General features: G+C 46.2%; 1 protein-coding gene across 5 annotated transcripts in view; it reads left to right on the top strand.

Annotated features, from left to right (window-relative positions):
* Window positions 1-15,616, top strand: part of SH3BP4 (SH3 domain binding protein 4) — a 126,832-nt gene that overhangs the window by 79,554 nt on the left and 31,662 nt on the right. For 4 of the 5 annotated variants that reach the window (XM_014594253.3, XM_019492203.2, XM_059727166.1 and 1 more), the window contains one exon: window positions 12,241-14,603. In XM_014594253.3, coding sequence (XP_014449739.1) covers window positions 12,241-14,603 — 2,363 coding nt within the window. Of the gene's footprint in view, window positions 1-4,031; window positions 4,207-12,240; window positions 14,604-15,616 lie in introns of those variants that run through there. The other variant, XM_019492207.1, reaches the window with a different exon arrangement.

The raw sequence follows: 15,616 nt of genomic DNA, 5'->3' as shown, positions 1-15,616 counted from the left end.
AGACTGACTTACACACCAATGCTGTTCTTTGCTGGCCTCATACAGCTGGCTGCTATGAAACTGCTGAAGCACATGAAAGTTGAAGGTGATGGAAGCAGAGGCAGAAAAAATCACTAGAAAAAGTGGTGTTATTCCTTAGCATCCACATGCAGAGGATGAGGAGATAACTATTTCCCATCTTCAATCGACTCTTTCCTTCCCTTTCCCCACATGCTTAAGGACCAGAAATCCTAAAGATAGGCTGCACTTGAATGATTTGAGCAGTGATTTGAGCAGTTCTGACATGCAGTTTGATGCTTGGTGCAGTACAGACCATATAATGTGTACAGCATGAGTAGAACTAGAACCACAGTCATTCAAACATCGTGGTCTGGGTCACAGGAAATCAGGTGTTTTATTTATTTAAAGAATCATATGGGCCAGGGGTATCAAATTTTCTCAGCCACTCCCACCCCTCCAGGCTGGAGCTGGACTACAGGGTTCATATCCAAAGTCACATGTCATGAATATACCATTGCACTGGAGTTAATGCTCCATTTAATTAATCAGTTTCTTTCTCCCCTTTCCCATCCCCCCCCCCCCACCTCCAAAAAAAAGAAGCAGCAGCAGTTTATCAGATTTAAGCATAGGCATATTGTCTGATGGGGAGGAAGTTGTTCCAGCATGGGGTTGGGTGTGACTTTAAAACATTAGAGCTCCCCATGGGGACACTCTCATTCCAGAATGATTATGACCATTGACTTCTTCTACATGTAGATTAGCCCAATGCTAATGTAGCCCTTTCAGGCTCCCTGCTACAGCTCCTGCTACCAGTATCTATTTGGAGATTAGTCAGTGAAGTCTTATCAACAGTGGGGACATGCCTGTACAAATTAGCACTTTAGCTCTAATTCAAAGAGCTCCTCTTTTAGGCTGAAGAGTAATTATGCAGTGCTGATTTGTTTAGCACTCTTGACTCTGTTTTTAAACTCCCAGTATGATGTTGCTTTGCATCTTCTCCTTTCCCGTCCTCCTTTCTATGTACGTGCACCCCATCCTCGGGTAAAGAACCTTTGTCTAATACACTATTAAGGCACTAGATAAATCTTAACATTAAAATTGCTTGTTTGCAATTGGAAGCTGATTGCTTCATTTTTTTGTCTTAGGTTCATCGCTTTCTTTGGTTGAACTTTGTAAAGGCAAAGTGATGTTTCACTACCTTTAGTGCCTGCTTCAGTTGACATACTTAATGTAACCAATTTCATTTATGAAAAGACAATTTATCTTTGCACTGCAGCAACTTCAAACCCAGTTTGCAAGTCCTCCGATTCTATTAAGATGAGGAAGATAAGGACTGGCTAATGTCTAATTAGGGAAGGGATATGCTATCAACATGATTTCTTTACCTGTTATCACATAAAAGCAAAGAATGTTAAAGTGGCTTTCCCAGGGGAAGATGCTGCGTGAGGGTGGAGAGGTTTTCTTTATCCCAACAAAGTACGGCTGAAGGAAACTGGAATTAGAATGGATGTTGGGATATTTCTTTAAAAAAAAAAAAAATGAATGCCCAAAAATGTAACTTTAAAAAGTAAGAGCTAATAAATATAATATATATAGATAGGCAGACAAGGTTCTTTGAGTGAATCTTTTATTAGACCAATTTAAATATAAAAGATACCAGATTTAACCAATGAACCTTGTCTGCCTATGTTCTTAAACCAATACGGCTGCAACCTATGCCCCTGAAACATGGAATATATATACACACACACTTTTTGCAGAAGTCGGAAAACATAGACATAAAAATCTTAGTAAATTGGGATTTTTAAAATGGAATTTTACTTTAGTATGTGTAGTGCATCCAGGCTAACTGCGTGGAGTTGTATTAAGACCTTACATGGACACTAGGTTGATTTTTAAACCCTTTCAGTTGTTACAGTGTCTTCTAGATATGTGTCTGTAAAGCATATCATTTTTGGAAGTAACCTAGGCTTTGGTGCACTTGTGGAGCAGCAGTTCTTGAATTGTTCAGCAAGTCTGTATCCATGCAGGCGCCGCCAGATTTCAGATTAAATATCAGTTAAGCAGCATTTTAGCCTTGCTGAAATAGAGTCCACTGAGCACAGTGTGGGCTAGGCTTGTTAAGGCATTTGGAGCTCTCTTGTTTGTGGATCCAAGCCAAGCGGGCCTGCTGAGGGGAGAACAAAGAGGTGGTTTGCAGGCTCATGGCACTGGTGTTTTCCCAGAGTAGATGATATTTTCATGCATTGCAGAACAATACCTGGGGCACTCTAACCTGTACAGCTAGGCTCAGGAAGTGCTCTTTACTTTTGCATTTTTAATTTTTAAGTAAAAATTGCTATCATCTAGGAAGCTTTTGTAACTGTTGTTTTGCCTTGTCTCAACTCTTATGGTATTCACAGTTTCTGGTTTATGCTCTGAAAAGGTTACTTTCAGGGGAAAAAAATGTGTCTCTTTGGGAAATGGAGAAATTACAGCATTTTAGAGGGAGTAGGAACTCTGCTTTAGTTCAAAACGTTTCCACTAGCCTCGTTTTGTTTCTAGGCTGTTTTGAAGCCCTTTGTTTCAATTCGATTTCGCTGTTTCGAGCTCGAAATGAGTCGGAAAAAGTGTCAGATCGAAACAGCCAGTGAAATTTCGCACAGCCCTAGCAGCTATTGTTTTTAAACCCTCTAGTTTCCCCCACAAGTTGGCACCCAGGGCAGTTGCCCAACTCTGGTTAGACCATTGGCTTCAGTTTGCATTCACACATTGACTTGTGGTTGAGGCCCAGCTTGCTATGTGGCACGTTAAGTCAGAAGTACATGGTGAGGGTTGCTGGAAGCATCCTGGGAATTATGGCCATCGTCTGAATCATTCTCAAGGTACCCATAAGACATGTAACTGCAGTGGATTTCCATTGTTGCAGAGAAGGCATGCTTAGTATGGTTCAGGATAGAAAGTTGTGTTTGCATCATGATGGAGGTAGAAGAGTGAGATTTCAATCAAAATATATAACTTATTCATGATACCTTATCTTCCTGTGTTCAGCCAATCCTGGTACCCAGCTGCTGACAGATACCTTTCTCCTTTGCATAGGAATTGAATTGTGCGGTGGCAGGAGGTAACAAGCAGGCATAGCTGCTGAGTCCTGTGAGAGCAGAACACTGTTTCTTTGCAGTGCAAGTCTTCTTAGATGGTACATAGCAAGCAGACCTCTGCCCATCCCAAGAGGGTTCTGCTCTTTTCCACTGTGCTACCTGTCTCTGAGGTGAGTGAAGGAAGAGGCATGACTAGCCCATATGCTCTGTGCTTTGTAAAGGAAGACCAGGAGGCTAAGTACAGACAATCAAAAAGTCCATGGCTGAATCGATTCAGTCTTTGGAAGTTAATCTAAACTGCAGAGATTAAACAGAGAAACAACTAGACAGGCATTCACTGTTGATTCAGGAAATGCAGCCCCATGCCTGCAGTGGCTCGGGCCAGAAGCTGGTGGGGGAAGTGCTACAGCACGGCTCTCTGGCACATAGCCAGAATGGGCTTTCTGTTCATTTCCTCTTCCTCCTGTCCCTGAGTTCTCTGGGATTTGCGGTCCAGAATCACAACAGTAGGATTCTGCAGGGTTACTTATCACTTCCTCTTCCTGCTTCTAGGTGCCTCTGGGATTTGTAGTCCACAGTCGGAGCCAGCAGTAAGTTTTTAAGCAGGGTAGGAGCAGCTCTGTACTTGGGGGGGGGGGAGTTTAATCCCCTCTTCCTAGCCCCATACCCCAGCTGAGGTTTGCTGGGAGGGTGGCAGGGACCCTCCCTATCCCCCACAATCCTTCCCTGCTGGAGCAGATAGCACAGCCCAGCCAAAGGCTAGAAAGCATGCTGGCATGCTGGGGAACTGTGATTTAACTTGAACAAGGAAGGGGTCTGGGATGGAAGTTTCATAAACTGGTTTGAACCAAATCAGTTAGGTCTGATACTACATCCAACCAGGTTTATCTTAAACCAGTTTCAGACCTTTTAAAATTAGTTTATTTGTACTGAACTTCTGTTCTGTTACAGGTTTAAACCAGTTTCTGATGACTTAAACTGGTTTGTGTGTATCTTCTGTCCCTAGCCATAATGGGTAGGCAACTTGAAAACCTGGGAATGGCACATATTTGTGAGTATACAGTAGGAGTCAGCCCTTGGGCTAGATCCAGCTGGGAGCATCATTTTATCCAGCTTGCAGAGCCAGGTGAGCTTCTGTGGCATTTAAGGGGCTTTGCCTGGACAGTCGGGAGAAGTAGTAACTGTGTCTGCAACTCAGAGCTAGGCTCTACTAAAGCTGCAAAATGTTGCCAATACCTGCATACAGCATCTTGCCCATTGCACATTTGTGTTTTATGCTTATTGGTGCTACTGTGCATTTCTCCAGGGAGTTCATATAGAAAGTATGAATCGGAGCACAATTAGCAGTGCAGAGATGCAATTGAATGGAAGGAGACCTCAAAAAATGGGTATAATTTTAGTGAGGAGACAAGTAAGATGCCACTTGAGTGAGGGAGAATGTTAAATAACAGGGACTGTAAATAAGTGTCTTTCTTTTAAACTGTGAACAATGGGATTGTCTATGCATCTGACAGGCAAGAGACTTTAAAATAATTGTTGATCTGCTCAAATATTTGTATGACTGTCAACACCATTGTATGAAACTAATTATGAGGGAATGCTTGAATTTGCAAGACACAGCTAACGTGGCACTTATTTATCATGAGCAGAGTGAGATAGATAGACATGTTAGTCTGAAGTCAGTTGGAAGGCAGGGTAGATATGCACCTTTATAGATTAACTAAATAAAACACAGAGAGAGAGAGCATGATATTATGTGAACCTAAGTGGTGGTGATGATGCTTGGAAAGTTAATTCACTCTGATTCCCAGGAAATCATCTATAGAAATCTTAATCTGCCTTCTGAAAGGTTAGGAGCCCCTCATTGAAGACCTCTTTACAGTCAACATATGTCCTTCCTTTGATCTCAGTGGGAATTTGAGTGGATCTCAGAGGGTTTGATCCTCCTGCAGACCACTACATTTTCTGTTTCAGTCCTGCAAAAGCACTTAACGTACTTATTCCTAAACATGTCAGTATGGTAATATGGCTTGACTATGATGGAAGGTAGTTAAACCACCTTAGCTAACACAAGGTTAAAACTTGGTGGCAGGGAGGGAATTGTAGGCTACTTTTAACATAAATTAGGAGGTTATGATGCTGTACTTAGGAGCTGTACGTTTACCTTACCTGTTAACTTAGGTTAGAACTGCAGATGGTCTAGTTGTCACTGGAATAAAAGAACTGGAGGTGAGGCCTCATTCAGGGGTGGCTTGTATACTGAAAATTAAACATGCTTAAGTGCTTTGGCTAGGGTAGGAGGCAATTTAAACTTCCTCTCCTATAGATAGATCAGCTATTCTTTCATAGTAATAACTAATCCTAGAAAAAAGAGATACCAAGAACTCATTGGAACAACTCTGGCCACCTCTCTTGTAACAACTCTGGCATTCTTGCATTTAGTAGGGATAATCAAATTCCAACCAAGTTCTTCTTACCACCCACCTCCCTTTGGGCCGAAGCCAAGGAACCTGTTCAGGGATTAAGAATAAACCATGATTTTTAACAGAGTATAAATGCCCAAAATAATGGGACCTCAATTTAACTGTCTAAGACAGTGCAGCAAAAGCAGAACAAGGAGATTGGTGTCAGGGAGAGAAGCTGCCAGTAACTCAAGGAGACTGCTATATCTCACGCAGGGATCAGAGTATGTAATTGAATTAACAGCCGCTTCACACCAGCATGCTGAGAAGAGTTTATGTATATATCTACTCTGAATTAATTTAGTTTGGGGATGATTTGATTCTCCTTCCTCCCCTGGCCTCCAACACACACATCCCATTTCCAAGGCAATGGAAAATTTCTGGGGCAATTCAAAACCTCTAGGGCAGGGGTAGCCAACTAGGAGCACATGTGCCAAAAGTGACAGACACATTCTCTGTGTGGCACACAGCAGAAAGAGGAGGGAACAGGGAGAACAGTGACAGGTAAGTCAGCAAGAAGAAAATGGAGCAGCAAATTGGGCGGAGAGCACAGGCCAGGGAGTAGAAAGCAGAGCAGCAGATTGTGCAGGGGAAAAGGAGGTCAGCGAAGCACGCGGGGAGGTCCCGGGGCTTATCTTGTGGCACACCTGCCAAAAAGGTTAACCCCTGGTAATCTAGATGCACGTGCTGGATAGATCTAGCTGTTGTTTCCACTTTTCCTTTTCCTGGATTCAACATATGTTGAATCTAAAAAGCAAAGACACAAATACAAGTTCAAATACAATACAATATAATTAAAGTATATTGACAGAATATACTTATTGCTAAGGAAGCCTACTCCTCCTCTCCTCACCCCTCACAGTGCCACAAACCCTAAAGCTCACAATTACGTAATGCCTGGTTGGAAATTAGTCCTAGTTTAAAAGTATCCTTTTCTTGTTTGTTTCTTTAAAGTTTTATTTAAAACTCTGCTTTAGGAAAAAGATCCCCTTTGGCTTCCCTGGCCATTACATTTCAAAGGATTTTTAGGTTGTTAATGGTTAGCTATCTGGAATTGTATGCAACAATTGAAGCTGTACATTGTAGAAGGTTCATACAGTCAAGATCCTTTTTGCAGGTGTTGAGTCTATACATTGAACTTTCAATTAGTGATGACTGTTCTCCAAGTATTCTACATCTAAAGCATAGTTTACTTGCTTTGAGGTAGCGCAAGGTAAAGCTAAGAAGGTAAGTGACCCCTTGGTGTCTGATTTTTTTTTTTTTTTTTTTTTTTCCCCCCCCCTTAGGATTTATATTTTGGACACTCTACCACAAATCTTGATTACTTTGGAGAGTGTTAAATCAGTGCATAACATTTTGTACCATCTAGGCTATAACACTCCTAAGTTACAGAAAGTGTTTAAAGATTGAGAGCTTTCATTTTTTTCATTTCTGTGCTGGTATACATACCTCTACCAGGCTATAGCACATGGCTTATCAAAATCCAGTTAGTTAGTACAGTTAGTACAAAGTTAGTACATGGATTTTTTATTCTTTTTTTGTAGTTTGAGTAAATTCATTAACTTCCCAACAACTGTCTTCCTTTATATCACAGCTGTTCATTCTAGTATTATAGAATTATATTTGGATGAATGGCTATCTATATCTATATAGATATATATATATAGATCAGGGGTAAGCAACCCCCAGCACGCATGCTGAGCATGGCACACAAGGCTATTTTGCGTGGCACACCACCACCAGCAGCTGCTGCCAGCGACAGGACCCAGGCTGCTCCCAGCAGGTTGCTGGGAGGCTGCAAGCCCTGCTGCAAGCAGACGGCTCCATGGACCGGCTGCTGCCGGGAGGCTGCAAACAGCTGCTCCAGGCTCTGTCATGTTGGCGCTCCGGCACCTTCCAAGGTAGATGTTGTGGTTTTTTCGGCACTCCAGCCAAAAAATGTTGCCTACCCCTGAGAGAGAGAGAGAGAGAGAGATAGATAGATATTGATTAATTGATTGTTTCTAGAATTTGGGGCTTCCTTCTGTAATCTTTTGGAAGATTTGGCTCGGCCCCACTTGGAGCGCTGGAGGGACAGTTGCTGACTGAGCAAGCTGTGCTGCATGTGCCCCATGCACCCCCCTCACCCCCCACCTAGTCCCCAGGTAGACCCCCCCATGCAGACACATACATGCCCCCCCACAGGGCAGGGCATGCAGGGAGCAGATCACGCCTGTCCCACTCCCAAACTGTTTCCCACCCACCCAAATCCCCATAGGGAGTTTTAGTGAGTTTTGGGGGAGGGGAGTGCTGATCCGGCTCTCAACACCTCATTAAAACTCCTTACGTGGCCCTTGGGCCCAAATAATTGCCTACCTCTGCCTTACCTCAATACTGAGATCGTTTGTTTGAACTGAATTCTTTATTTAATTAGGAATATTTGCCCCTATTCTGTTGTTGTCTGTGTGTATTGGTGGGAGTTAACTTTTTCTCCTAGATATGATTCACTTTGGTTTGTCTAAAAGTATGACAAATGTTTGAACAAATTCACATTCTTCTTTAACATCTATTAAAGCAAACAGATTCTAATACTGATAGCAAAAATGGAGACACATTAGCTTTCTGTATGCTTTATTGCACTTCTTTGATCTGTAATTGGGGTATCTGTTATTGTGAGCAGAATCACATGTGTGTTGACTTGTTGCTGAAAGCTATGACTGGAAATGAGTCTTGAAAGTCTGGTTCTTAGCTGTAGGATAGCATCAAGGTGTTGCATGTATTTTGATGGCTCAAGATGCTTGAATTTCTTTGAATGTCAAGTTAATCACTTTTTTAATAGCTTCAAACTGCAAATGTTAAGAAAAAAGGGAAGCTTCCAGTATGCTGATTTTGGCCAGAGTACAGTCATTAAATCCTGGAACTCTAATTACTCTAGCTATAAAGTAACTATTGTTTTGATTTAGAAGAGCTGCGCCAGGCTCTTCTGTGTGGGGGCTGGGTTTGGGGTGGGCAGCGGCAGTGCTGGGATGAAGGGGATGGGGGGACTACAGTGAAATTTTGGTTGGCTGTCACTCCCCCCCTCCCAGCACCACTGCCCACTTCGAGCCCATCCCCTGCCAAGAAGAGCCTGGTGCAGCCCCGCCCGTAGCTGCAGCCCACCCTCCCCACCCCACGCATATCCTGGGGCACAGCCCACCCCCCCCGCATGACCTCCCCGGGTACAAGCAGCAGTGGGAGCTCCCCCCCCCCCCCCATTCCTTTTCAACCTTTTTTAATAAGTGTACCACTGGTGGCCCTCTTTTTAGTAAATGTACCCCTGGCAGCGCTCCATCCCTCACCCTGCCCCACTCCCTCCCTCACCACGGAGGTGTTGATCTGCCTTCCATGGCTTGTCCCTCCCCCCTTCCCTTCCACCACAATGGACCTAGCAGCTTCCCACTGCCAGGTTGTGCTCCTCGTCACCTATTTGCCGCACTGCAGCCGCGCTCACATTCGGGCATTTATCAGCCAAATTATTGGCTGCATCGGGCCCATTTCTGATGCAGCCAGTTTTCATTATATTGGTACTGATCCGATATCGGACTGATGTATTGGTGCACCTCTACTTATAGTTTAGTCAATCACAAGATGCAGTCTGTGATGACAATAAAGAATTATAAGCTGAAATTATAAGATGCTGTCACGTAGATTTTGTAGGCTAAAGGGCCCGAGAGGACCAGTGGGATCATCTAGTCTAGGGGTAGGCAACATTTTTTGGCCAGAGTGCCGAAAAACCCCACAATGCGTACCTTGGAAGGTGCTGGAGTGCCGGCATGACAGAAAAACAAAATGAGGGCAGGGGGTACATGTCAGGATGCCCTGCTTGTGCCCCTGTGCCCCCCACCCAAAGCCCCTGCCCCCCCATCCTACTCATGACCCTTGCCCCCCAACCCTGCTGCCCCTGCCCCCCAGCCTGGGTTCTGTGGCTGTCAGCAGCTATCCAGAACCTGGGCCAGCTGCAAACATCTGCTGCCTCCTAGACCCAGCTCCGGGGAGGCAGCACATACTGGCAGTGCTCCCCACTGTGTTGCCCTCACTGCTTCTGCAAAGCAGTGCTGGAACCCAGCGTGGCAGAGCACAGCAGGGGGGTGCAGAAAGCTTCCTGCTCCGAGCTCCCCGCTGCCCTCCTACACTTCCCCTGTGTGCACAGGAGCAGCATGGGCAGCAGGACTGGGCTGTGTCCCTCGATGTTGCCTCCACCTGCAGGGGAAGTGTGGTCAGGGCAGCGGGGAGCTGGGAGTAGGCAGCTTTCTGCGCCCCCCCCCACTGTGCCTTGCCATACTGGATTCCAGCGCTGCTTTGCAGAAGCAGTGAGGGCAGCACATCAGGGAGCATCACCAGTATGTGCTGCCTCCCTCAAGCCTGGGGCCGAGGCAGCTGGGGCTGGGAGGCAGCTGGGGCCGGGGCCGGGACAGAGAGGCAGCATATGTTTGCAGCTGGCCCAGGTTCTGGGTAGCTGCGGATAGCCACAGAGCCCAGGCTGCTTGCAGCAGGGCTTCCATGGGAGCAGCCTGGGTTCTGTGGCTATCAGCAGCTACCCAGAGCTGGGGCTGGCTACAAACAGCTGCTGCCCTCCTGCCCTGGCTCCAGGCTCTGGGAAGGCGGCAGGTGCCAGCACTGTGCCCATTGGGGCCAGGGCTGGGAGGCAGCAAGTGTTTGTAGTATCCCAGCTCTGGGCAGCTGCTGATAGCCATGGACCCCAGGCTGCTCCCAGCAGGGCTTGCAGTGTCGCAGCTGCGTGCTGGGAGCAGCCCAGGCTCCCGGCTGGCAGCAGCTACCCCAGGGGTGGGCAGTTATTTCAGGCAGAGGGCTGCTTACCCAGTTTTGGCAAGCTGTCAAGGGCCACATCAGTAGCCCTGCCTCTTGGTCTGAGCTCTCCGCTGCCCTGTCACACTTCCCCTGTGTGTACAAGAGCACCGTGAACACCCTTGACAGGTGCCCCGCCCCCTGGTCACCATCTTAGGACCAGTGTCCCAATGTGTTGGGACCAATGTCTCAGGGCCAGCACCGGTGGCAGGGGCCTGTGTAGCCGGGCTGGGCTGCACCAGCAGGGAGAGTGGGGAGCTGACCCAGCTCCATAGAGCCCCTGCTGGCCGGGACCCCTGTACTCCTGCCGCCCTGCTCTGGGCCTCACCAGCGCTGGCCCCAGGACACCAGTGTGGGCTCCGTGCACCAATTTACTCCCAGTGCCCCCCTCAGCCCCGCGGTACAGGCAGGGGGCAATGTGCAGCCCCGACCCCCTGCTCCCCGACAGGTAACGAGCTGGTACTGAGCGCAGGGAAAAGTGGCCCCTTCACCACCGCGTGGCCGACGCTCCCTGCTGCAGCTGCTCGGGGGCTGTCCTGAGCAGGTGCAAGCAGCCCCATGTGGGCTGCGAGTGGCTGCAGTGTGGGGTGCCGGGCAGGGGATGGGCCTCTTTTCCCACACTCAGCACCAGCATGTAACCCATCCCGGCTGCCAGCCTGGGCCCTATGCCAGCTCTGGGCTCACCCATCGGGGCTGCTCGGAGGCGGGAGCAGCTGTGGCCCCCCCGACTTGCCACACTGGGCGGTGTTTGCCACCGCCGCCTCTGGGCTGCCCAGCATGCAAGCTCCGGGCGGACAGCAGCAGCAAACACTGCCCAGCGCAACAAGCTAGGGGGGTTGCAGTTGCTGCCACCGTGCGCAGCCTTGATGGTGCAGAGCCCAGGCTTTCATTTTTGACAGGAACCAAAGACAGATAAATATTAATTTTCCAAATTTTTTAGGGACACCATGGGCCAGATAGAATAGCCTCACAGGCCATATCTGGTCTGCAGGACGTATTTTGCCCACTCCTGAGTTACCCAGAGCTGGGGCAGCTGCAGCCAGGAGGCTGCAAACAGCTGCTGCCTCCCTGGCCCCCCCAGCGCATGCCAAGGAAAATGGCCTCATGCCATGCTCGGCACGCATGCCGGGGGTTGCCGACCCCTGATCTAGTCTCACCATTTTTATAACGCAGGCTGTAAGACATATCTGAATGGACTTTTGTTTGAATTAGAGTTTCTTAGAATAACTGTAGGACTAAAATGATGCTTGTGCAGCACTCATTTGGATCCGAGTTCCTCAGTAAAGTAACTGGTGTCAAATTAAGAAACTAAATTATGAGAAGTAAGAAATGTCTATATGTAAATGCTGTTGCCAGCCTATAGGCCAGCTTTTGACCATTTAAACACTTTTAAATGTCATCTGTCAAACCTTTATCTGTATTAATATGCATAATATTTTAAGAGTGTGGACCGCTGAACTCTATAGGAACGACAGCCTGTTCCGTGTATCTGTTGGAGACATGGTGTGATCATGCTGATGCACTACAGGATTGAGAGTTGGGAATGGAACCAAGATCCCCTGACTTTGCCCCTGAGTGGCTTTGTTACATTGGACAGATTACTACTTTTCTCTGGGTTTCTGGGCCCCTGCCTCCTCCCCACACAATGGTTGGACTGTCCTTCTATATGAAATTGAGCTCTTGGGAGTGGGGAGTGGAATCCTTTTAAAAAATAAAAAAAGTACTGCAGGAAATAGGATTACAAGATATGATAAAAGTTGTGTCTTGACCATACTGATCAAAAGTAACTAATTGCTTTGCTAAAATGATGTTAACAAATTACCACTTATGATTTGTCAATTACTTCAAGCACATGTTTTTTTTTCTCTCTGCAGTGCCTTCTCCTAGTGCCTTGCTGGTTGACAATCCCACGTCATTTGGAAATGCGAAAGAAGTTGTAGCAATCAAAGACTATTGTCCAACTAACTTTACCACCTTAAAGTTCTCCAAGGGTGATCATCTCTATGTCTTGGATACCTCAGGAGGCGAGTGGTGGTATGCTCACAATACCACAGAAATGGGTTACATACCTTCCTCTTATGTCCAGCCTGTAAACTATCGTAACTCTTCCTTAAGTGATAGTGGAATGATAGACAATCTACTTGAGAGCCCTGATGAAGGGGTCAAAGAGCTAGATCTGCTTGGAGAATGGACTGACATAAAGAGAAACTCTGCCAAAACCTGTAGCAACAACCCTTTCTTGAATGGGGTCCAGACAAATCCATTTCTGAATGGGAACTCACAAATAATGCCCAACACAGAGGAAGTGTGTGCGCCCAAAACCACCATTGACTTACTGCTGTTTGACACGGGGCCTTCTGTGTTTACAGGGTCCAGTTCTGCAGCTACTAGCACCACAGGTAACACTTTTGATGAACTTTCTTCCATGAACAGATTTGAGTCAGAACACCCAGTGAAGCGGGATAATCCCTTCTTCAGAAGCAAACGCTCCTACAGTCTTTCAGAGTTATCTGTCCTTCAAGCAAAATCTGAAACCCCAGCATCATCAGGATTTTTTAGTGGGTTGAAATCTCCTATGCCTGAGCAATTCCAAAGCAGGGAAGATTTTAGAACAGCATGGCTGAACCACAGGAAGCTGGCTAGGTCTTGCCATGACCTGGATTTGCTAGGCCAGAACCCTGGGTGGGGTCAGACGCAACCTATAGAGACCAATATTGTCTGTAAGTTGGATAGTTCCGGGGGAGCAGTTCAGCTTCCAGATACGAACATCAGTATCCATGTGCCTGAAGGGCATGTCTCTCCAGGAGAAACACAGCAGATCTCTATGAAAGCCATGTTAGATCCACCTCTGGAACTCAGCAGTGACAAGTGTAGCACCATAAGCCCTGTGCTGGAAATTAAACTGAGCAACATGGAGGTTAAAACATTCATTATATTGGAGATGAAAGTATCGGCGGAAGTTAAGAATGACATCATGAGCAAAAGCTTGGTGGAATTGCAGTGCTTGCGGAGTGACACAAAAGAAGGTCCATACACACCCATGCAGCTAAACTATTGCTATGGAGACACACTACAAGTGCAGTTGGAGAACCTGGAGCCTTGCATGTATATAGCTGTGGTAGCCCAAGGACAAAACATCCTATACCCTTATACTGTTTGGGACTACATCAGTAAAAAGGTGACAGTTGGTGTCTATGGCCCCAAGCACATCCATCCTTCTTTTAAAACTGTGGTGGCTATTTTTGGACATGACTGTGCACCAAAGACTCTCTTAGTGAATGAGGTTACAAGGCAAGTCCATGGCACAGCACCCGTAGCACTGCAGTTGTGGGGAAAGCATCAGTTTGCTTTGTCCAGGCCACAAGATCTAAAACTCTGCATGTTTTCCAATATGACTAACTATGAGGTGAAGGCTAGCGAGCAGGCTAAAATTGTCAGAGGGTTCCAGATGAAGCTGGGTAGAGTTAGCCGCCTTATCTTCCCCATCATGTCACATGACCCCAATGAACTCTCAGACTTCACATTGAGGATACAAGTCAAAGATGACAAAGACGCCATATTGACTCAGTTCTGTGTACAGACACCACAGCCACCTCCTAAAAGTGCCATCAAGCCCATTGGTCAGAGAAGATTTCTCAAGAAGAATGAGGTTGGGAAGATCATTCTGTCCCCTCTAGCTGCAACCAGCAAATATCCCACCTTTCAGGATCGGCCAGTGGCAAGCCTGAAGTATGGCAAACTACTCAAGACGGTGGTGCGGCAAAATAAGAATCATTATTTACTGGAGTATAAAAAAGGAGATGTCATAGCTCTCCTCAGTGAAGAGAAGATCAAATTGAAAGGGCAGCTATGGACAAAGGAGTGGTACATTGGCTACTATCAGGGGAAAATTGGCCTTGTTCACACCAAAAATGTGCTAGTGCTTGGGAAGGTCAAGCCGAGCTATTTTTCTGGACCTGACCTCAGCACCATTGCATTGCTTGAGCAAATCCTGAGACCCTGTAAATTTCTGACCTACATCTATGCCTCAGTAAGGACTCTGCTCATGGAAAATCTCAACAATTGGCGGGTGTTTGCAGATGCTTTGGGGTACTTGAACTTGCCGCTCACTTTCTTCTGCCGGGCAGAGCTGGACAGTGAGCCGGAGCGAGTGGCCTCTGTGTTGGAGAAGCTGAAAGAGGACTGCAATAATACAGAGAACAAGGATAGGAAATCTTTCCAGAAGGAGCTAATGGCGGTGAGTACTCAGCTTGTCAGAAGGATCTTAATGCCTTGTGAATTCAGCTCTAAGTCAGTGGTAGAAAATAAGAGTTGGGTTATTCATAAACTAGTCTTTAATATTTTATGCTGGCTAAGCAGGACATTCTAAGTAGGAAACTCTTTCCTGTGTTAAACTGGTAGGAAACTGGTACAGGGTAAACATTTTTAAATTACTTTTGTACAGGATTGCTCTGCTTGCTTCGCGATTCAATACCCTTTTTAATGCACATAGACCAAAGGTTTGTTGACAAGTCCTACTGTATTCAGTGCTACTTAGACTTCAACAACAGTATCTTGTTCAGTTTTAAGAAGGATGTAGAGAAACTGGAGAGGGTCCAAAGGTCAAGGGTGAAGACAGGGGGGTTGAAAGCAAGTTGTATGAAGAAAGCTTGAAGGAACTAGGTATGTTTAGTTTGGAGAAAAGGGGATTAAAGTGGGGGACCTGATTTTAGTATTTTTCAAATTTTTTACAGGTGCATAAGGATGGAGAAATACTATTCTCCCTTGCCATAGGGGATGGGACAAAAGGCAGTGTGGTTAAACAGCAGCAACGATTTAGATCAAGTCCCAGGGGTAACTTCCAAAACTAAGATCTGTAGGACATTGAAACAAGCAGCATAAAGAAGTTGCAATACCTCCTTCATCACAGGTGTTCAAAAAGAGGCTGGATAAGCACCTGCTTTTAGAATGGTACATTTTACATTTTGTGCAGGGAGATGGACTAGATCAGTGGTTCTCAACCTTTTTGTACCAGGACCCATTTCTAAACGTCAATGGCCAGTCCCAACCCACTGCTCCCCCCCAGACCCCAGTGTGTGGGGCAGGGGGTGGGTATGTGTGGGGCATAGGGGGCCCTAAGCAGCCTTTTGCAGGCTGGAACTCTGACAGCCTTTAAGGGAAAAGCCACAGTTTCCCAGGTTTTTCTCCTTTAAAGGAGAATCCATTTTTTAAGTTCATTGATTCATTTTTAAAGTTTGTTCGCACCTCTTT

This window comes from Alligator mississippiensis, chromosome 4 (genome assembly GCF_030867095.1).
Source record: "Alligator mississippiensis isolate rAllMis1 chromosome 4, rAllMis1, whole genome shotgun sequence".
NCBI classification, from domain to species: domain Eukaryota; kingdom Metazoa; phylum Chordata; order Crocodylia; family Alligatoridae; genus Alligator; species Alligator mississippiensis.
The sequence above is the reverse complement of the archived record's forward strand: the minus strand, read 5'-3'. Positions and strand labels throughout refer to the sequence as shown.